Below are 23,948 nucleotides of genomic sequence, written 5' to 3'. Positions count from 1 at the left end.
GAACTTCCAGCCTCCAGAACTGTGAGACAACGCATTTCTGTTGTTTATGCACCCCAGTCTGTGGTACTTTGTTATGGCACCCCTAGAAAACTAATAGAGATGGCTAGTGTAATAAACTTAAAACTCAAATTTTACATGCAGCTTTAAATATACCAGTTCCTTCTTATATAAAACTGCAGTAAGATTTCTTATTAAAAATGTTTAAACTGTGTTGTCTACTACAGTAATTTGCTAGTTTGATTTTATAAAGTATTCTCAAATTAAATGTGAAACTAACCATCAAAAATGTCATATTACACATTTCTGACACTAATACATCGTTTTAAGTTATATACTACGGGGGTCAGGAAGCTTTAAAACTAACCTACCATAAAATGCCATTTCTGTCGTTTAATATTTATGGCCTGTTAACAGAAACTTCTAAGTTAGTTCAGACATACTTTTATTAGGCTTAAAAATAGGCATCTAAAAATGCCACTAAATCTACTTTTAACAAATGAATTTTAAAACTTTCACTATAAATGAAGATAAAGACTTTACAAAGCTGACAGAGGCACTTTATAATAAATAGGTAACTACACAAAAATATGAAATAACTGAACATCCTGCCCCTTAGGTGAGAAAGGTTAAGATGGAAGGTTTTCTTCCATGAGTGGAGTTAATTGAAAACACAATCCTTCTTTACGTTTCCTTTTTCCTAATACAGCCCACACACATTTATACTTTTAAAACTACTTGTTTAATAAACTCAGAAAACTGTCGCTAGTCCTGCAGCATGACATAGGAGAATCGAAGCTCAAAGCTTTTATCTTTAGCCCAGGAGTAAACTATTTCAATAATCATTTATTTAAAGGACTGAAAGTCAATTTCATCATCCTCCCTTTTAACATTGTTTCTTAGAATCTTGCTACTTGAGAAATACCTAAAGTAAAACTGAATAGAAGCAAAACAAAAATGTAACATTAAGGTCCTGACAAATCATTTGAGGGGATATTTAATGCAGAATTCCAAATTTTGTTTTTCATGACACTCAATAAGACTTAAAAATTTTTATATTCATGTCTGGGCAAAAAAAAGTCTCACAGTTCTATATTATAGATATGAAAAGTACTTATAATGCCTGTAATAAAAGTATTGTTAAAATATTTATATTTACCTGGTAGATTAGTAACTAGCTGACCTCTGATAAAATCATCTACTTCTTCTGGTTTTAGGTGGTACTGCCCATCTGGTTTTGCTTTTCTAGTTGCCATTCTAGCCAGGAGAATATTAGAACCTATTAAAAAAAAAAGTCATCCAAGAAATAGTCACAATTATTTTTTAAATTTCTCAGCAAAGATCTCTTCATACAGGTTATCTATCAAGTTTCTAAAAACAATAAAAATAAATTTTGATTATTTCAAATAAGGTGTAGAATTTTGCTAAGTATTTAGATTATAACCAACAGAGTACCTGGAAGGAGGTTTCTCTTTGCTCTAACGCAAGTGCCATTTCAGCATCTAACCAGAAGCAGGAATAGAGAAAGCAGTCCTGATCCTTTTTTTTTTTTTTTTTCTTTTTTTGGGATGGAGGCTCACTCTGTCGCCCAGGCTGGAGTGTAGTGGTTGTGATCTCAGCTCACTGCAAGTTCTGCCTCCTGGGCTCCAGCCATTCTCCTGCCTCAGTCTCCCGAGTAGCTGGGACTACAGGCGCCCACCACCATGCCCAGCTAATTTTTCTGTATTTTTACAGACGGGGTTTCACCATGTTAGCCAGGATGGTCTCGATCTCCTGACCTCATGATCCACCCGCCTCAGCCTCCCAAAGTGCTGGGACTACAGGCATGAGCCACCGTGCCCAATCAGCAGTCCTGATCTTCAGAGTGGGTGTTTGTAGGAATTGAAGGCCATGATCAAAGAGTAGTTCATGTTCCCAACCACAGGAGACAGAAGAGGTAGGGAAATGACAATAAAAAGAGCGCTACTGGACTGGGGAAACCAGAAAGCCCAAAGCAGCAGCGGGAACTGAGGGTAGAAGAGTCCTCAAAACGCAGAGACAGGCAGTGAGGTTCATGGTGTAGGTGTGGGCAGGGGCCACAGAAGCAGTGGAGGAAAAGGGCACCAAGCCCTGAGAAGGGGCAGGGATCTGCAGAGCTCAGCTGCTAGGTGGGCTTCTCCGTGAATACTAAAATCTCCAAAGGGAAGACTTATATTGAGGACATATCTTGGTTTTATAGAAGACTTATATAAACAGAGATTCACGAACAGGGAAAGTTCTGGGAAGTCACACCAAAATGATAAAAGTAGTGAGTTCAGGGGAGGGGAAAGGCACTGAGGAGTGGAAATATAAAGTGGGACTTTGGCATTACATATGCTTAAACTTAAAAGAACGGATTCATATGATCACTTATAAATGAAAATTAAGGACAATTAAAAACAAAAAAGTAAAATTGTGCCTGACAATGGAATATAGAATTCCTAAGTGAAATGTTACCAACATCTGTGGGCCAACATCAGGGGGTAAAAGGTAGGCTAGCCAGTAGCTGTAGGAATGCTGGGAATGTATTAATCATACTTTTTATTTTCTGTATCTTGCAGTGTTTTGAAATCTTAAAAATCCTGCTGGCTGGGGAGAGACTGCCCTCCCAGGGCTGGCTAATTCCTAAAGACAGTAAACCTCTTACCTGGAAGCACACTTGTCATATGCAACCTAACCACCTCCTGCCCTAAATTGTCCCAGGGCCAGCTACCAGGCAACTAGGGACCACCCCTATAGCCCAGAGCCCACCAGAATTACTCAAACTAGCCACTCCCAAAGTGTTTCCTCAGCCCTGCCTTGCCTTTCTGAAAAAAAACCCTAACAAAGGCTCTGGAGCCTAGGCTTTCCGTCTGCCACTCCTTCAGCTTCTGTCTCCTAACCACCCTGGTGCTTCCCCAGTAGTGCTGTGTAGCACGGTGTGCCCCCTCCTCTCGGGAAATGGAAGTAACAAATTCTTCTTTCAATGGCATTAGCCTCTCTGCATCACCACTCAGTCATTAGTAAATTTCATGGGTACAAAGGAGACAGGGAACTTTGGAGGAAGAAGGGTTTTTGGATGAAGATGGAGGAATAATGGTTGAAAGTGACAATGGCAAGCTAAGACAGTTAACTTTACCTTCCAAGCCTGTGGTATACTGAGTATGGCAGGGACAAACTGGCTCTAGTAACAGAATGGCAAGAAAAGGGGTATCTTGCCAGAAGGTAATGAGTGGGTTAAGAAAGGAAGAGGTGACTCAGGGAAGCTTAAGTATGAAAGAGTTCCAGAGGACACGGCTGGAAGAATCAACAAAAGCAGGGTAAGTGCTGGGAGCAGCTGTGGAAACAAAGTACAAGGTTTAAAGACAGCATGGATGGAGATGGAGGAGAGACTGGACAGTTACTGAGAGCACTTGGAGTCAGGGTGACTTCTAGAACTGAGTGAAGACAGGAATAGCTCCATGTGCCGGGAGGCTGAAGTGCAGAGAGTAACAAGACTCAGACTTAACACGCAACTCTAAACCCATACCACCACCTAGCTTTAAATACGGTTTCCATTCACTTTTGGGAAAAAAAAAAAACTGTTTACAAATGTTGAATGAAACCTTTCCAATTTTTTAAGAATAAGTAAGAAATATTCTAACTTATTTATTGCAAAGATGATCAACCATTTACTTATATTTCCAGCACTTATCTCGTGTGTCACACAATTGTAAGCAATGCTAAAAACGGTTTTACAAGTGAGAGGAAGCTAATAAAAAGAAAAACTCCATAAAATTAACTGATATTCAAGAATCTCAAAGCAACTCTTTTGAGTACAAGATAAGCTAGATACTAACCAATTCCAACAGAGGCAGCACATTTCGTCTGGTCTTTGATTTCCATACGAACAGCATTTGCAAATTCATCAGGAGTAAGTTTGGTCTCTGCAAGGATTTCGGTAATGTCTACCAGCGCTTCATCACAACTGACAGCTTCAATGTTATGAGTGTAGCTATCAACACAGAGCAAAGGCAACGAATCACAGCCACAGCCACCATCTGGTAGACCCAATGTTGCAAAATAGTCTTCTTATCCTCTCTTTTTTCTATTTCCTCACAAGGCATTTTAAATGAATTGGCTGAAGTACCATTTTAGTCACCCAACTTTTAACTGCAAAGTTAATTAGTGTGTTCTCTTTCTCCTTATTAACTATCAAAATACAGCATATTGGATAGGAAAATGTTTGAGGAGTAAAATAACCAACAAAAAAAATTTAAACACAAAAAAACAAAAACACAGCATAAATTATTATTTCAGTTTCTCTATACTGACAATACTTCTATAAACCTTTGAAGAGTTGAAAACCGGTGGGTGAATTTGAACTGTCAAAACATTTAATCTAATGGTTTATGAGAATCCTTTAAGGAACAGAAAAATTAGACAAATCAGTAATTGCTACTCTCCTAAAACCAAAATATCACAGTTAAATTCCACTCACTGTAGCAGGCCTAGAATACAGAAGGAAAAAGTGGCCAGTCATCCCAACTGCTTGTCTGAGAATAGTTATCTACACTCTCTGCATGTGGACATACTTTTTAAAAAATCATCTCATAGGATCTATCCACAAAAAGGATTTGTTTTAATTAGAGAAAAGAAAAAGGAAGACAAGAGTTGCTATGTGGCCCCCATGGTAATACGAGGACTAAGAAATCACAAAATAGAACTGGACCGGAAATGGGAGGAAACTTTCCCAAGAGGCCTCAGGATCAAAACTGTCTTTCATAATCCACTTGGTAATGTATACTAGGAGGGCGGTCCTCATCTCTCACCTACACCTTACTGTAGGTAGGTTACAATCAGATTAAGATCTCTATTAAAGAAATAAGTATGTTTTGTTTAGGCTTAAAGTATGACATTTTTAAGAACAGAAGGGTATATCTGGTATGAGGTATTTTGCTTCAGAGTGAAAGTTGCCCTGAGGCAGGGAGAATATGAAGCTGAGATAGGATTTCCCAAGGGTGGTAGAAGAACACTACTGTGGGTATTTTTCCCCTAAGAATAGAAACATGCCACTGAAACTGTCTCCAGCCTTCTACCGGGACCGTGTGCATGTGACTGTGTAGGAGTATAGGTCACAGCTCTCTCTCTCACATCCTCATAACCTCAGGCACAGGCTGATGCTTGCTCTAGGGCTTCAATACCCAGGACACAAGAGCACCACTACCCATCCCTATCTAGCCCTCGTTTGGATGCTACCACCGACTTCCTCCTTTCAAAGAGGATTTGAAGCACGTTCCACTTGACAATACCAACATTCCTGTATTTGGGATTTATTTATTTAGTTACCCAACTTATAACTGGAAAGTTAATTAGTGTGTTCTCTTTGTGTTAATAGAATAGCTATAATAAGTGGCTTATCATTCAGCACTCACTCCTACATAATGACGCCAGGAAATAATCAGTTCCTTCACATTTTCTCTCTCTCTCCTACTAAAGCAAGCTCCCACAAGGGCAAGGATTAGATATTCCTTTCTGGACTAGCAGCATCTAGCAGTCACCTGTACTTAGCAGATACTGGTGTTCAAATTAACGCATAAAAAGGAAGAGGCAGAGGTGAAAACAGAGGCAAGAAGTCTATCTCTTGGAACATTAATACTGCCCAGGAGTTGACAAACCTTGGCCTAACATCCAGTAAATGCATTTTTACTGGAACTACACCAAGCCCATTCATATACATTCCCCGTGGCTGCTTTCCATTCACAACGCAGAACTGAGAACTTCTGTTGAGTGACAGAAACGTTATCTGGCTCCCTTCAGAAAACTGTGCTGACCCCTGGTTTACAGCATACATAGGCTGGTTATACTTTTAACAAATTTGAGTCCTGAGTTAATATGGAATATATCTACACTTTTAAATATTTTTAAATACACCTACAATTTTAAATATTTTTAAAATTAGTCACCTTTTCTCAAGCCAACTCATCAACCATTTTGAAACTATTATTAAAGACCCACTTTTATGAAAACTAACTTTTGGCATATCCAATGATTTTAAGAAGATAAAGGTTTTAAAGTGTCTCCACTTGTTATCAACCCATCAGTTCTAATTTTGAACAAAACTATAATTAAAATGAAATAAAAGAGAATAACCAGGTTAAAAAATTCCATCCTTCATCTATCTGGCTCCATGGGAAGAAAACCAGAACCACAGACTAGAAGTAATATAAGCCAATAATCAGATCTTACATCAACCAAGGAAGCACATGAACAATTTTGGCAATACAAAACTATCCTTTGAGATTGAGCTACCTGGAAATTGCCCAAAGAAAGGTCTCAAACCGGGATGCTGAGGAGTGGTTCCTGGAAGATAAAATTCTAACAAAAGTGATCCTGACAATCCTAAAGAAAACTTGAACTGTCTTTACTATTAGCTAAAAGAAGGAAAACACAGACACAAAATGACGGTTTGATACACTGTACCTTGCCAATGTTTCATACAATGTTTGTGCGACTTCCTTATATGCATGAAAATCGTATGGAACAGCTTGAAGATTAGGACATAGTTGTTTAGCATGCCCAAAAAACATTCCGTTCTTAATGCCAAGTTGCCTAGAGCGAGAACAAAACACAATGGAGGTTATTCTAGGAAGTTTTAAACTCAAATATTTATCAAATATGTTGATATCTCCCCATGCCACTAATTTATAATTTCCACTTAACTCCATTCTCATTAGGGATTAAAGATAGGCATTAAAATTTACAGCCTTGTTTTCCCCCAAAAGTCACAACTGTCTGAATAGTGTAAATGACACATGTAGATGTGCCAACTATGTCATTAAAATACCAGGTTTGGCTCTTGTATCTGAAGCTTTCTCCTAAAACTCATACCTCTGGCCCCTTTGCAGAGATGCCAGCATGCCATATGCTGGTGATATCACAACCACCACAGAGCAGGAATATGCTGTCAAAAAGAGGTTTTCTTCCCCTAATACAAGGCACAGTTTGGCCAGGGTTCATCCCCCAAAGACAAAGAATATAAACAAAAGAACTACACAAAACAGTGCTATGTGACAAACAGACAAAATGTACTCATCCTATTACCACCCAATTCCCAATTGACCAATTCCATGCTCCTGAAGTGGCTCCACAGTGGTTGAGATGCCAACAGCATTGTACATGGTAGGACATCACTCTGGGCAGGAGCCAGGGTTCCAGAACTTTGAGGGACCTAATTGAAAATGGTAAATTTTAAATCTGTGTGTCTCAATGCCCCACATTACCTTTGACATTTGGAGCATTCACCACAAAACTATAATTATGGAATTATACATAATTAGTAAAATTCTATTTTATCACTCTGTAAAGAATCAAGAAAAAAAATTATAGTAAAAACAAGCAAAATAATAAAGCAATGTTTCACTAAATTACATATTATATAATAGGATAATAGTTATTCTATATATCTGTTCAATAAATATTTACTACACAGCATGGAGACGTGCCCTGTTTTAAGAAACATATATACAAACAGTTGCCAGTTACTCATAGGCCTCTGGCACCCTCCCAACATCCAGACCATGAAAGCCAAGAAGAAAGAGTCCTCCAAGTTACTCAGCAGTAGATGCAAAATCACATGCATTTTTATGTTTATAAAAATAGTAATATTATAAATGGTCTCAGTGCTAAGTCCCTAGTAGATAAGAAATACCTAAGAGGAAGGAAAATGACAGAGTTGTAAAGAAAACAATTCTTGATGTGTCGAGGACTTAGCGAGGTGCTGGGTATAGGATGGCAAATAAAGCAAACTCCATGACCTCCATGGGGACAACCTTGCACTTGCCTAGAAAAGGATGACCTATGGTCAACAGGCTTTGTCCACTAACGAAGAAAGTAGATACCTAACAGTTTAGACATATATGTAGAAACATAAAATAATTTAGAAACGTTATCAGAAAGCAGAAAAAAGGTCTGGTGTTGAAAAGGGTAAATTTCAGGTAATAATTATGCCAGATATATAGATTCAGCATGTAAAAGCTGAGTTTACAAATTAAAGATAACTCATTTTTTAAAAATGTGTTTATAAGGCCGGGCACAGTGGCTCATGCCTGTAATCCCAGCACTTTGGGAGGCCGAGGCAGGCAGATCACCTGAGAGGGGGAGTTCGAGACCACCCTGACCAACATGGAGAAACCCCGTCTCTACTAAAAGTTAAAAATTAGCGAGAAGTGGTGGCGCATGCCTGTAATCCCAGCTACTCGGGAGGCTGAGGCAGGATAATCGCTTGAACCTGGAGGGTGGAGGTTGCAGTGAGCCGAGATCGCGCCATTACACTCCAGCCTGGGCAACAAGAGCGAAACTCCATCTCAAAAAAAAAAAAACCCAAATACGTTTATAGTCCAGGCGCGGTGGTACACATCTGTAATCCCAGCACTTTGGGAGGCCGAGGTGGATGGATCACCTGAGGTCAGGAGTTGAGACCAGCCTGGCCAACATGGTGAAACCCTGTCTCTACTAAAACTACAAAAAAATTAGCCAGGCATTGTGGCACACTCCTGCAATCCCAGCTACTCGGGAGGCTGAGGCAGGAGAATCGCTTGAACCTGGGAGGTGGAGGTTGCAGCGAGCCAAGATCGTGCCATTGCACCTCAGCCTGGGCAACAAGAGCAAAATTCTATCTCAAAAAAAAAAAAAAATGTGTTTATAATCCCTGTAAATATCATGTTCTTATATTTACAATATTTTCATTTTCAAAACATTAATTTACAGAAAAATTTTCCGAAGCAAATTACTTTGTAAAATATAGTACATCTACTTATGTACTCATGTAAAATGTACCCAGAGAAAACTGTTTAAGAGCCATTAGACACTATAAGGAAGTTACAAACAAAAAAGGAAAACCTTTTTCCTTTGGTTTGCCTTAGGTTTGCCATACTAGGGAAGCCAAATACCTTGAGTTGATGGCTGGGAAATGAGCTTTGTTCCATAGAAAATAAATGAGTAAACACAATTACAAAAAAGTCCAAAGTGTCTCTTAATTACCGTGACTCATCTATTACAACTAAAATCCCATACAGGATAAATTACCAAAACTTCGTTAAGTGTATGCTGCAAAAACAGTTTATTCCTACATTTAAAGCACAGAGGACATATTCTGTCTGGCAATATGCTTTGTTCAGACAGTTGTATTTGGTGTTGGATTCAACAATATTAAAAAATTGCTGGCCGGGTGTGGTGGCTTACTCCTGTAATCCCAGCACTTTGGGAGGCCAAGGCGAGCGGGTCACGAGGTCAGGAGTTCCAGACCAGCCTGGCCAACATGGTGAAACCCCATCTCTACTAAAAATACAAAAATTAGCCAGGCGTGGTGGCGGGAGCAGTAATCCCAGCTACTCGGGAGGCTGAGGCAGGAGAACGGCTTCAACCTGGGAGGCAGGGGTTGCAGTGAGCCGAGATAGCACCACTGCACTCCAGCCTGGGCAAAAGAGCAAGACTTCATCTCTGGGGGAAAAAAATTGCCGTCAAACCACTGTCACTGTCCATTCTACATACTAAAATACATCCATAAAGTAAGAAAGGTAGTGGGTCCTTACAAAAACACAAGAAAACGGGGTTTAGAAATTATTTGACTTTAAAGATCTGTGATTCTAGGATATCTGTGTATCATTACCTATTCATGTACAATCTACCGTCTCACTGATTCCATATAAAGTTTGCTCTCTACTGTAAGTATAGGCCAACTACTAACAGCAGTGCAAACTGTGACCCACATATACACATTCTACTTTGTATTTCTACCATTTCATATTCACATTCTATCCTTTGCTGGCCCCATTATTAAGCTATGTATAGTGAAAACTCACCACTGCATCAAACTGAGCAGATCATCCCCACAATCTAGTCCCCACTCCAAACTCAGAAACATTTCTCTTATGTAAATTGTTAAAAAAATTTTCCTCAGATAAGGAAAACATAACCTGTTGGATGGCCACAAAACAAGTATCCAGAAACTATTTTCTAGAAACTTTCACTAGGAATAGCCTTCTAGAAAACAGAAAATCACAATTAAGGGACAAAAATCTTACAGCTGCATTTTTTTTTTCTTCAAGTTAAATTCATTTTCATCACTTTATGTATCTTCTTAAACATCTGCACTTAAGTGGCACTTGAATGGCTCACTATATAGTATTCTGTCCTCATATAGTCACCCCAATTATTTTGCAAGGCATGAAGCCTGACCAAATTTATAAAGGTAAATTTATATTTACCGTGGGTAAATATAAATGCACCATCCAAACACCCAACAGAAGCCTAGTGCCTACACACAACTGTGGCTCCTGGAGTCCAAAGCCACCAGAGCTGGTGACACTTTCACCTGGAGGCAGCCCTGCTCCCCAGCCAGCATTCATCTTGGTGGGGACTGGGTATGAAGGTATAAAGGGAGACCCTGCAGAGGCAGCCTAGCAAGGGTAAACAGAGCTCGCATTTTACCAACTAGCGAAATTCAAGGACTGGGAATATTTCTGGGCTTCATCACACCCTCCAGATACTGCACATAACTGTCTAGCCATCTGAAGTCCAGGCCACCATTCATTAACTTAGTAGGGAAAAAGAGACTAGCCTACTGAGCACAACATAAACTCAGCTCTAGAGTGCCTGTGCTCATAAAAAGCAGTATAACAATTCAAAACGTATTTGTATTTGACTTAATTATCATTTAAAGTAAGTTCCAATTCCTTGGCCACAGCATCAAGTGACAATGAAAACCATTAAAACATAATTCTGTTAATGAGAAAGGCAAAGTTAGCCGGGGAGGAAAAGTTTGGCATGTCATGAATGGAAAACAGTTTAAAATATAAGCATGCACATTTGAACTTAATGCTTTTTAACTTAAATATACTTTAAATAAAATAATTAGCAAATTAAAAAAAAACTATTATGATTAGACGATGCTGAGCTCAAATATTTTTTCTTCAGATTAGATGCCTGAATAGCCACAACTCTGAATCAAGACTAAAAAGATGTAACTAGGCCAGGCGCAGTGGCTCAGGCCTGTAATCCCAGCACTTTGGGAGGCTGAGGCGGATGGATCACGAGGTCAGTTAGCCATCCTGGCTAACACGGTGAAACCCTGCCTCTACTAAAAAAATACAAAAAAATTAGCCGGGCGTGGTGGCGAGTGCCTGTAGTCCCAGCTACTTGGGAGGCTGAGGCAGGAGAATGGCGTGAACCCAGGAGGTGGAGCTTGCAGTGAGCCAAGATGGTGCCACTGCACTCCAGCCTGGGCAACAGAGCGAAACTCCGTCTCAAAAAAAAAAGAAAAAAAAAAAGATGTAACTGATCTAAGACTCTGTTTCGTTTTGAAATTATTGAATACTTTAACACTTGCCAGCAATGTGTAAGGGCTTGCTGTGTGATATAGGTAAAAATGTCTGTGTTTGGTTGACAAGGAAAAAAAAAAATGAAGACTTCTCTTTTTAATTATTACTCCCTCTACTTTTACAACTATTCCAATTATTTCAAAACGATTTTTTAAATTATGAGGAATATATATATATATGTGTGTGTGTGTTTCTTCCTATACTGAAACAGCCAATTATAATTATGGTTTCAGATCACTATAAGATGAAGACCTATACAAAAAGTTGGTGCTAACAAGTTGACAACACTCTTAGAGATATTAAGAATGCCAATAATTCAATTATTTACTTATAATTGAATAGGCAAATGGGTTTTAACACTAAAAAAACTGAGTATCAGGAAGTATGGATTACAAGATATTTTTCTTAGCAATAAAAACAAAAGATTAGAGGAAATAAATATTAAAGTCCTCTTCCATTAAAAAAAAATCTAGTTCTTTTATTTCACTCTTCAAAAGACAGTAAAAATGATGATCCCCAATTTCTTTTGGTTCCTACTACATGACCTATTGGTTCTCATCAGGGAACTAGTAAGCTGTTTGTTTAAAGTCATCTAGCACTGGTGGGGGGTTGTGGGGGGCATAAATGAAATGATTAAGGCTAAAACCTCATAACACGTCTGTAACATTTAAATCACTGGCCTGACTGGCAGGTCTGAATCCACTTCAAAAGATTATAGTTCAAAAAATTATATAAAAATAATTAACCAAATTATTCATTAAGAATTATAACACACAACTTCTACATACCTGGCCTCATAACTACAAGATGCAATTTCAGCCCTTGACAAAACAGAATCAATTCCATTTGCTTGTGCAGAATCTGGATTCTCCCACAATGATGAATCTGGTATATCTGCTTTAAAAATAAAAAAAAATTAATGGTTATACGTTATAAACTGATTTTCCCTAACTTTTTCAAGAAATTTGTTTTCCATTACTTTCATATAAAAATGTTTAGTAAATTCCAAATACAGTTATCTCTATTGGTATTATCTCCTTATCTAATAAAAGAAAACTCTAAAATGGTTCGCTTCCATTATATTCTTCATCAGCAGATAAAAACTTATAATAAATTCAAAGTGTCCTGGGAGGTTTTTTTTTTTTTTTAAATACACCAGAAGATAAACATAAAATATCCTATAACACACAGTCCCTGGAGGTGGACATGGATGAGAAGTGATCAGGGAGATGAACTCCCTCCTATAACCTTAAAAGGACTGTACAGCTCTCGGTAGTGGGGAAAAGTTAATGAAAAATATAAATTTCTCTGAATATTCTTTGCTGTTTCCTAAAAGAACTATCTGTAAAACTTAAAGCTAACTAACGGGTACAACAAACATGAAATTCCTACCATCTATCTGATCAAACAATAATTTAGTAGGTCACAAACCATGAAGAGGTTTCATCCTAAATTCAAGCTTTTTCTTTTGTACACATGTCACATTATCCCCCGCTACAGGTAATTGTATTTTGGTTTAATAATGCATGTTCAATTAAAAACATTCAAGTGTGATCAGAGTATCGATGCTTTAGAGAACACAACTGGAGCCTAGTGTGGCTTACCAACATCTCTTAATATCCAAACCAAATTTACAACTTTACACAAGAAAACAAAACCACACATTCTGGAGAGCCTACTGGCTGCATGCCACTTTACTTCCTTTGCCACCTTTAGCTTCACTAGTAATTGAGAAATAAATTAAAACACAACTTCATCATAGGTCTCTTGGGATACTACTATTAGGTTCCAGGAAGAGTATGCTGTAAAAAAAAAAAAATCACATTCTAAAACCACAACCTCAGCCACATCTCTACTATTATAAACAAAAGTACCATTAGTAAAACAAACCCAAAATATATCACTTCAGCTATTCCAGACAAATCTATTTTGAGTGCACTGTAACAATACATAACTAAGAAACCCAGCATTTCTCTTTTGTTTATTTCAGACTTACTGTTCTGTGAAGTCAGCCACGTTAATGCACCACCAGGAAAACTGGCAAAGTCTCTGGCTTCATGGGCTTAAACAACTCTTCCTGGTTTGACCAGTAAGCATCAGCATCTTTCATCTAACTATGCAACCCATACAAGCATTTCTGGATTTCGGCAACCATATATACACAGCACAAATGCAAATCAAACTGACTGACATCTCAGTGGGGTCAAATCCTACTTGCTTCAAAACAGCAGAGTGTGTAATGTGAGCTATAGTTTCTGACATATGAATAACGTATGCTAGCTATACTATTACAAATTAAAGACAGAATCCCAAGCAGATTACCCAGTGTTTCTGGAGGGTTTTAAAAGGCTAAATATAAATTTTAATAGTCCATTCATCTAAGCTGAAAAACTGTAAGAATTTCAGGACTGTCAGTATCACACTTCAACAGAGGGTGCTACTAGACCCCAAAAAAAGGAGTGCTGAAGCTTGAACAGCCACAACCAACTGTCTTTCCAAGGTGTAACCATGAGTTATGCCTTACAAGTTGGAGAATTACCTGACTTTGGTATCTGAAGGGCTAGTTATCTAAGATATTGTCTTGAAAATAACAGAAAACTTATGCTTGAGGAGAGAACAGTCTCTGTGGTCCATGCGCCCCCAGTGCCCTGGCCTGAGAGGCAGCACCATCGTGTTCCTCTCCATTGGGCTGGCTGACCTGTTCCACAGTGCAGCAGAGTGCGTGGGTCCCTCCACGAGCGGAGTGAGTTGCTTCATGTGAGATTCAGGGAAATGCAGGGACACACTGTCCTCACTGGAGGGCAAAGTAGAGAACTGCTCATCAAAACTTGACAAACTAGACGGGCACATGGAGAATGTGGAGGAACGGTTGGAGAAATCAGAGGCCAGGACCCAAGTCTGTGAAAAAGAAATCGCTGAGAATAAATCTATGACTAATACGATTTTTAAAACTGTTGTTCTTTAGAATGAAAACTGAAGTTGTCGATGGGATAGAAAACATCTGTATCCTGGAAATCCAGGAAGGGGTAAAAGGCCCCAACCATGAAATCTGGAGCATAAATTGTTCCAAACAATGAGATCATCAATGAGAAGTGTGACTACTGAGTACTGCTCAGGAAGCAGCCTCCAAAAGAAGTCATGGATGGATGAGATACCCTGGTTGCACGGGGCTAATTAAAGAGTTTTTGGATATGACAACTAAGAAACTAAAGTTTCAAAAAGGACTAAGGATGCTATTTGTCCTAATACTTTGTCTAGACATATAAGCCAAACATTAGAACTGATCTTTTGTTTTTCAAAGCTAGTGCACAGAAGCCAAAGATTCAAATTCCTAAACCGATCCTCAATATTTTTATATTTGGTGCCATGTCTGATAATGACCCAGAGAAAGAAAGATCAGGGAATAACAAGCAAAGAGGAACAAAAGCACTGAAAAAAGTTCTGAGCACAAGCTTAGTTGTAATCAAACTTTATAATAAAGGATAATCTATTCATTTTATATGTAGCAAATATTCTGGTGAGCTCCTAATACGTGAAAAGGCTTAGGATATAAAAGTAAATGACATCAAGTTAAAGTAAGAGTATAAAATACAAACTGTCATATAATCTTTTTCTAGTGACGGGACAATCTCCTTTTGACAATTTTCAATGGCAAGTGAAATTTAAATATTTCTCCTAATATTACCTTCTGGTTTACCACCCACATTTAGATGTGAAGGGGATGTGATTATAGAAGGTCATTAAAATGTTATAAAAATTAGGTGACTAAACTGATGAAGACAAGTAACCAATGACAGTACTGTGTTAATAAACCATTTATAGTAAGATTGTAACAGAAGAAAAGACAAAAGAGGACTAGCTCTCTGCTACTCCTAAGGAATGTGAGCTTGTCAAGGTCAAAATTTTAAATGTAGGCTGCCGATAAAAGGACGTGTGTAACAAGACTACCTACCAGAGAGACTCTGAGCACTGAAGATGCTACTGCAAGTATATACATGGTGGTTTTTCTTCTTTCAGCATTCTTTAGTATTTCATAAATGCCTAATATATGACAAGTATGTGTACTTCCTTAAGCTATTTCTTATTTTCTAGAACTTAAGATTTCATCGTTTAATAGCACACAGAAAATACAAAAAGAAAAACCAACCTACCACAAAAACCATACTACCAATACCTAAGAAACTACCTATACCATAATACAACTAAATCTCAACAAGTTCAGTAACAGCTACTCCACATCTACTCATGACACACAAAATTCTAGAATCTCAAAAATCTCTGAAAAGATTTAAAGACCAAGAAAACCTTTATAAAACTTGGAAATAAGTGTACACGCAAAGCATAAATATGTATCTGCAATTATGTTATTTCATACTTAAGACCACATAAACAGATGATCAAAACCAACAAAAAGACTATAATCCCAAAAAAGTCCTCAGAGATGTTCGCTGGCTTTCCTTTTGCCTTAATTTCATTGGAGTCATTGTGACAAGCCCAAAGTTTTATAACTGACAAGGGCACTGAAATAACTGCAATAAAACTAAACTGCATGCTTTCCATTTCACTGTATATCTAACTTCTGACTACTTTCTGGGTAATATATTTCTGAGACACTAATTTAAAAAATTCTCTTTGGCTTTGCAAAACAACCATGAGAAAACTAATCAGTTATCAAAAAAAATTTAATTTCTAAGAAAACATTTCTCAGTGAATTTACTCAGGGGAAAAAAGCAATAGACACATGAAAATCTTAATAAGTATTATGACTAGTACAACTTATGATTTTGCTTATTAATATCCAAAATTAAAAAGTCAAGAGAGGCAACAAGGTTATTTCTCGTAACAAATAGGTTCACTAAAGCATATGGAGAATGATTACTGGTGTTTACTTTTAATTCCAATAAATTAAAAGTTCTACTGTTTGTTATTCTACTTCCTCATACAAATCTTGAGCAACACAAACTTTAACATTCTTACTGTGATACAATAACCAAATGACCAGTAATTAACTCTCACAATAGAAAGAGGCTTCTTTAAATTCTGCCCATGATTTTTATCCCCAATCTAAATTGATACAAAGCAAATCAATCATATCTTGTAAAACATTCTTCACTCTCTACTTCAGGAAACTATCACCCTCCAATTCAACAAAACCTAACAGTGACATCCTTAAAACCCCTGAATGAAAAAGCTAACTGCTACAACTCTGCTCTCATTTCTATAACAACCATGCCAATAGCAAAATCCAGAAGCCATCCACAGGAGCACTAAGACTTCAAAGAGAGCTCATTTGTACCTGCTTTGCCTTTCAGGATTTTATTCTGGTAATACTGCCACTCCAGCTGGGGGTTAGCGCCAGGACGTAAAGGTGCCCTTCCTGTGCCTCTGTTACTTGTAACAGCCACTGGTTTTCCTGTGAGGAAAATATTAAATTATTTCTGCATGTGGTACAGGAATGTTAACAACATGTAAGCAAAAATTTTTCAAAGGATTTTAAAAACATGCCTTTTTTTCTTTAGCTTTACTTAGACATTAATCCTTAAAGAAGCTAACACTTTAAAGATTATCAATCACCATGTAAATGTCATTTAAGTTTCTTAGCACCTCCAGAAAAGCCAATTATTTGTGACCATTTTGATACATTTATTCAACGTGAAAGCAGCAGTCAACTCAGCCTTCCCTGGTTTTTGTTTGATTTCGTACTGTAGGAAACAGGCAACTCAAGAGTCTAGATTCAGACTTAGGTAGTGGGGAAAGAAAAACTAAATATTTTTTTTTTGTATTTCTAGAGTTAACATCTATACTTATCTCTCAATTTTACAGCAACAGAAACTAAATACATATGCATAGGAATCACAATCTGACCTACCACATTATCAAACATGAGCATACAGCCCCTCAATTTTTGCTTTAGTATAAACTTACTTTCCTGTATCATTTCCTTTTGTATGCATGTTAAGTTACAAGATTACTATAAATTTGTAAAGCAATAGCAGGGATAAATATATATTTACTTAATGCATTATTTTGAGGACCAAGAAATAAAATCAACAACGCATTAAAAAGTTACTCTATGAAAATCAATTATTTAACATTCTAAAAACTCCTTTCAGAGCTGAGGAACTACTACCCATGACAAAAATAAAGTCCTGGTTTTAACACAGCAGCTTCTGTGCCATAGTGATTCCTTATTTAAGGGAAGAATTGATTCTCAGAAGAAAACACTAAGTTATCTCTTTCAGACAGAGGTAAACACTGAAAAACCCAGAATGTATGCTTTTTAAAATACTGACTAGTTCACAAATATCTGCAATTTCACTAAGACAAAGACTGTCCAGACGACTTAACACATTTTAGCAATATTCAATAATGCAAAACTATCCTACAATCAAAAAGTTGGGATGTTCATGGGCATCAGGACAGTTAATCAAGTTATTTGCTCAAGAGAAAGCATAGTGACCCAAGTCTCAAAGACAAGAGCCACCATAAAATTTCCATTCATTAACAAGGAATAAATACAGATAAAAATTTAGAAAATGCCCAATACAGATCCTGCCTACATTAGTCTTCAATGACATATCCTTCAGCTGAAGATGAATATTCTTCCCTGAAGATCCCTATAGGGAGAAAGAAAAACTCTAATTTCCCTATACCTTCCCTGATAATCGAATATAGAAAATTTGGAAGAACCGATTTTCCCAAGGAAAATCAGAATTTTTTAAAAAAAGATTTTGTAATCTCTTTGAATATATATTTATAACAATATATCAGTTTTCTTAAAACATAAGCAAGAATACAGACCTTTGAGATCTGGTCTATTTCGTATACCCACTGATACAAAGAAGCAATCCATATCAACATGCATTATACAGCTCTGATGTCTGGGAGAATTCAATACTGACATATCTCCTAGAAGGAAAAAGACAGCATTCAAACCCCAAGCTAATTTTTACTATTTAAAACATCAGGTCTAGTTAATTTTAGAAATTATATTTAAAACATGCTTACACCCAGAATGGAGTCTTTTTAAAAAACCAGAATTGAGTACAAATTATTTCTATCACCTCAAGAGAAGCCAAATTTAATTAAGTCTCTAATTAGTTTGTCAAAAAGTGCATCTTAAAATTATTTCATTGTGCTGATTATTTTATAAAAATACAAAGGTGTTGGCATACATTTAGTTACATGAAGCTAAGTAAAACTTTTTTTGATGATCACTATTCCATGCAATCTACAAACGCGCCTGGATAAAATAACAACAATAAAAGTGACTACTATTATCCAGTGCTTGGTAGGTGTCAGGCACTGCTGTTAAGAGGTTTATGTGTATGTATTTATTTAAATTCTCACAACTATGAGGTAGGTAATCGTATCATCTCCATCTTGTAGACTAAAAGTTTAAGTCACATAGCCTATTATTAAATGGTTGAGCTGTGATTCTGTCTCAAGCAGTCTGATTTCAGAGCCTTTAAACTACCATGTTGCTGTTCTAAGTACTTGAAAAACAGTCTATAAAATGTAAATTTGTACATTTTTATCCTTATGCCATTAAATACTATTAAAGATCAGAGCTGAATGACATATACCACATTTAAGGAGATAAAGGTGAGTGTCCTCACCTAAGGACAAAAGCTTCTAATCATCCTGAGCTACAAAGAGATTCATCAGGGTCATTTTAACCCTAATCCAGGCACAAGCAGAGCTTTCCTCTATTATCAGTCTCATCCTTAGCCTGTTCGTCTGGTCCTCTAAGATACACAAATCCTGGAAAAAGAACCCTGGGCTTGTAAAAAGTTCTGATCTCATAAAGGAGTTTTTCTCAGGCTTAAAAATATTAGTACTGAGGGTCAGTCTTTATAATAGGCTTCCAAAAACAGATATCCCCTAACAGTTTTGGACCACTCCATTTACCAAACTGTGACTGTGATAGCATGTACCTAATTCTCCCCCAACTTTTTGTGTTTTTTTTTGAGATAGGGTCTCACTCTGCTGCCCAGTCTGGAGTGCAGTGGTGCGATCTGCAACCTCAACCCCTAGGGCTCAAACAATCCTCCCGCCTCAGCCTCCCAAGTAGCTGAGACCGCAGGTGCGTGCCACCACGCCCAGCTAATTTTTTTTTTTCTTTTTGGTAGAGACACGGTCTCACTGTGTTGCCCAGGTTGGTCTTGCACTCCTGGGCTCAAGCAATCCTCCTGCCTCGGCCTCCGAAAGTGTGCGAATTACAGGCATGAGCCACTGTGCCCAGCCTGCTCATGTATTCTTAAGCTCACAACCCCATGAGGCAAACATCATGGACTATCTATCACTTCTATTCACAAAGAAAACTAAGACTCAGAGAGGTGAACTAACTTGCCCATAGTCCTGCAGCATAAGAGTGGCAGAGTAAGGATTTAGATTCATGCTAAACTATCTAACTCCAAAGCCAGATACTTCCTTACTACCCTCTATATTATCTCAAGAAATGATTCATAAAATAATCTTAATCACAATTCTGCTGTATAAAAGTATTTTTCAAAATATCATATAAACATAATGCAAACAACTCAAAATAACGCTTTTAAACATTCAAGTAGTACAGAATGCATAAGCCAGTATCTACCAAATGCTTTCATACAATAACAAAATTTCTCATTTTATTCCCATTCACAGAACTAATTAATCATAGTTCTTAGAAGCATTAAGAATTAAATAACCTTCAGGTAACAAGGCCAAGACATGATGTAAGGATAATCTAGTATCTATATTATTCTGAAATATTTCATAAGTACCAAAAAGCATTTTTTGACTAAAAGCACATAGAAATACATCAAACTCAGTAAAACATAACAGAAAACACCCCACATAGAGTCTCTATCCCTTTCTAGGACAGAACCATGAGCTTCTCTCTATACCTCAGTTTCCACAGCTGTAAATTATAGTATTAATCTCTGAGGTCTCTCCCCATAAAAAAATCCTATAATCTGTAAAAGGAACTAAAATTTCAAACCAGATACTAATTTATAATGACTGGCCCAGAAAAACAGTCTGCTACTGTGTGTGCATTTGTTTTTGATGACAAGAAAAGTATTAAAAAACAAAATACAACGAACCAATGTACTTAGATGTGAAATAATCTCACTGAAAGTTTACCACTGTTAATTACAACAGCTCTATGTCAAAATTAATTAAAAAATCATTATGATGCAAGCTTCTAGAAATTAACAATTACTCTTATCAAACCAATTTCATTCTTACAGGAGTTTAAGCACTGGATAGATGTTATATTAACACAGTTCAAAACTTCACCAACTGATAAGGTCTACGTGAGGAATGAATGCTCAGAATCCCAACCATCTTACTGTTTAAATTCTCTGAAAATTTTCAGTCAGCCACAATTATATCTAATTGTTTTAAAAATATTTTAATAAATTAGCTTTCTATGTTATGCTTACTGTAACTTACATGATTTGACATACTTAGAGACTTTTATGAGAACTTCATATTGACCAGAAATACCAATAATAGCATAAGAGCAAAATGATCAAGCATGACTGTTTCTTAAGAAGACAATTTTAATAAGTATCTACCTGTGTCAGTTACAACAAGTGCAGACCTGCCTGTTTTCATTTTTTTTAACTTTTCCCTTCCTGGAAAGATACCATTACTTTGTCTTTGTAGGGTATTGACAAACTCAGTCAATTCACACTTCCACATTGATATGTGATGCAGTCTTGAATGAGAATAGAAGTTTGAAATAAAATTGCAGTCTGAAGGTTTGGATGGCACTGAAGGTGCTGCCTTGCTAAAAGTAGACACTGAAGAAGTGCTTTTTGTGCTTGAAGGCCCCTGAACAGTGGAGTGGTGAGCACCATTGATTTTAGTGTTACTGTGCAAAGGTGATAATGAGAAAGAATTAGTTCTGTGTGGATTCCGCAAAGCGTCTGTGTTTCTGGTGCTTTGCTGCAACTGCTGCAGAGTGCAGTCTCTGAAATCAGTGCTGCTCTTCTCAGCCTTATCCTCCTCCTGGGAAGAGGCTGGAGAAAGCCTGCTGGCAACACTGTTGACCATGGGCACCAAGCAATCCTGTGTCTTTAAGGCACCATTAGAGCTAGGAGTGTGTCCATTAAAAATGGCAGTGCTCCCTCTGGGATGCGGAATTCCATTTTGTTTCCTTCCCGGAGAGGTCTGCTCCAGATCCACAGAACTAAAATCATTATTTTCATCTTCTTCATTCCAACTGTTCATGCCATTGACTTTGACTTCATTTTCCGTTTCAATCTTCTTAACGATGTGATTTCTAAAGCAGGAAAAAATTTTTGAGTTAATAATATCTGACTTTTAGGTTAAAACAATTTTTTCATTTCATCATTTTCTTAGTGGTACACAGTTTGGTATTTCCCCCTTTAAAAACAGAAAATTATTATATTGAATATTGACAATGAAAAAAAAAAAACCCTGAAACTTAAACCACAAACTTTATATTCTGATTTGACAAAAGATCATTCTTTGCAAAAGTAGCAAGATAACTAGAAAAATTCTAGAATATTAACAGCCCTTTAGGTGTTTTTTGTTTGTTTTTTATTTTCACTTCAGATAGTCCCAAAGAAGAAATAAAATAGAACATTTCTCATGGCTGAAGAAAAACCCAAAAAACTTTTCAGTTATTTTTCCCATAAAAAATTAATTGGAATCTATAAGCTCTAAATACCCAGTTCTGAAGCACAGTGCTTGGCATTTACTACATGGTCAATAAATATCTGCTGAATTAATATACTACAAATAACTTTCATAAAAATGGATTTAAAAACCTTACTTGAATTCTTATTCCTAGTTTTAGTTTTTATGAAAGGTACTATTCAACACATTAAATCTAATACGAAACCAGATGGTTTCAGTAGGAAAAAAACTGACTATATTGATTAACCTATTAATGAGCTAATTGTTGCACAAATAGACAAAAAGTAAAGCCATGTCAATGTGTGGGGGTAATTCAGTAAAATTTACACCTAGAAAAATAAGGACGCTTGCCTTACTGACAAGGGAAATTGCACTTCATTTCTAAGAAATGCATATTTAGATGCCAGGGTGGTACAAGGCAATCTGGACCAAGTTTCCTGATGACAGCTTTATAAATGCAGAACCTATGACAAATGTTATGCTAAAGTCACATCCTGGCTCCCCTAGACGTTTGTTTAGAAATGCATTCACGAGAATCATCTAAGTAACAAAAACAAAAACCTGAATTACAAAGCAGTAATTCATTCTACTTAGGAATGTCCAAATGTCCACAGCATTAATTCAATTACAGTGCAGGCTCCAGATGAAGGGCTGCCCTACAGAGTAGTAAGCCACAGGTGAAATTACCACAGTATTATCAGGTTCCACCTAAAGCCCCTCACCCTAATACCAACTTGGTTTATTAGTAATGAGAGCCTGACTACACAGAAAAGTCCCACAAGCTGGATGATCACCCATTTCTGGGTTAGCTCAGGCTCTGGCTAAACATCATATGGAATGTGACAGGCAACTCTGAGTAGATGCCATGCTCACAGATGATCACGCCAGTGATGGGGAAAAAGACAAAGTAGATATGATTAGAAGAAGAAAAAAAGAAAACCTAATTTGTCACATGCAGAGAAAGTTCAGCCTCTTGAGATAAACAGAATGCAAGGGAGCAAGAAGTCACAGATGAGCATTTCAAAGAAATGTACAAAATGTACTGCATATACCCCCCCAAAAAACCCCAGAAAACAACAAAAGTGATGTACGTCAGAAAGTCTTACATCTAGTTTTGTGTCAAAAACATTCAGACCCTTTACATGCATTATAGCAACACATGCAACAGAAAGCCATATATTGGCAGGAAAATACATTGTTAACATACATTCTTGCTGTACTATAGTTTCTCAGCCTAGACAAATGGACATTTGCAAAGTAGCTGTACTGGAAATATCACGGGTAGAGATACATTTTTTAGGCAATGACATAAATGTATTAAGAAGTAAAATCTAAAAGGTAATTTCTTCCTAAAGTGTCACAAAGAAGATTTTGAAAAAACATATCTATTTTCTACTTTTATTAATGTGGGTAAGAAAAGAAAGCTAAAGCTACGTATTCTGTGAAAAGGTTTTCTGGTATTATTTGCTATATACCTTGATAGCACATTAAAAAAAATTAAAAGCTACAGGTAACATGAAAAATATTTGAATATGCTTGTGAGTACAAGTTAAATTAACAAATGGCAACAAAAATTACAGAAGGCAGTGATACTGGATCCTCTCAGATTAATTAGACTCCTGGTGTTTTCGAAAAAAAATATATCCAACTCCCAAAGCAAGCAATTTAATAAATAAAGAGAAGGCTAACCATAATGAACCACCTGATATACAAGGTAAGGCAACCCACCAATTAACTGTGAAACCAATTTATCCAGGGTTGCAATTAAAAGCTTAAATCAATATTAAAAAAAAAAAAGCAGCCACATGGAATAAAGTCTAGATTCACTTTCAATTCTATAACCAAGGGTCACCAACTAAACTTCCATTTATATATTTACATATTTAGAATGTTATGAATTTTGAATTTTTCAAAAATAACCCAGAAATATTAACATTT

The 23,948-nt window shown here is 36.9% G+C and overlaps 1 protein-coding gene across 19 annotated transcripts in view; it reads right to left on the bottom strand.

Moving 5' to 3' along the window:
• The window catches only part of REV1 (REV1 DNA directed polymerase), an 89,475-nt gene that overhangs the window by 17,222 nt on the left and 48,305 nt on the right, over positions 1-23,948 (bottom strand). For 6 of the 19 annotated variants that reach the window (XR_001715951.3, XM_001160264.6, XM_016949099.4 and 3 more), the window contains 7 exons: positions 20,921-21,630; positions 18,156-18,263; positions 16,651-16,767; positions 12,143-12,251; positions 6,457-6,585; positions 3,834-3,988; positions 1,157-1,276 (listed from right to left, as the gene is read on the bottom strand). Coding sequence is in view for 17 of the 19 variants with exons in the window: in XM_001160264.6 (XP_001160264.2) it covers positions 1,157-1,276; positions 3,834-3,988; positions 6,457-6,585; positions 12,143-12,251; positions 16,651-16,767; positions 18,156-18,263; positions 20,921-21,630 (1,448 nt within the window). In the remaining 2 variants the exon portion in view is untranslated. Of the gene's footprint in view, positions 1-1,156; positions 1,277-3,833; positions 3,989-6,456; positions 6,586-7,077; positions 7,205-12,142; positions 12,252-14,052; positions 14,253-16,650; positions 16,768-18,155; positions 18,264-20,920; positions 21,631-23,948 lie in introns of those variants that run through there. The other 13 variants (XR_008546311.2, XM_063789477.1, XM_009442975.3 and 10 more) reach the window with 8 other exon arrangements.

Source organism: Pan troglodytes, chromosome 12 (genome assembly GCF_028858775.2).
Source record: "Pan troglodytes isolate AG18354 chromosome 12, NHGRI_mPanTro3-v2.0_pri, whole genome shotgun sequence".
NCBI lineage: Eukaryota > Metazoa > Chordata > Mammalia > Primates > Hominidae > Pan > Pan troglodytes.
This window is presented reverse-complemented; position numbering and strand designations above follow the sequence as displayed.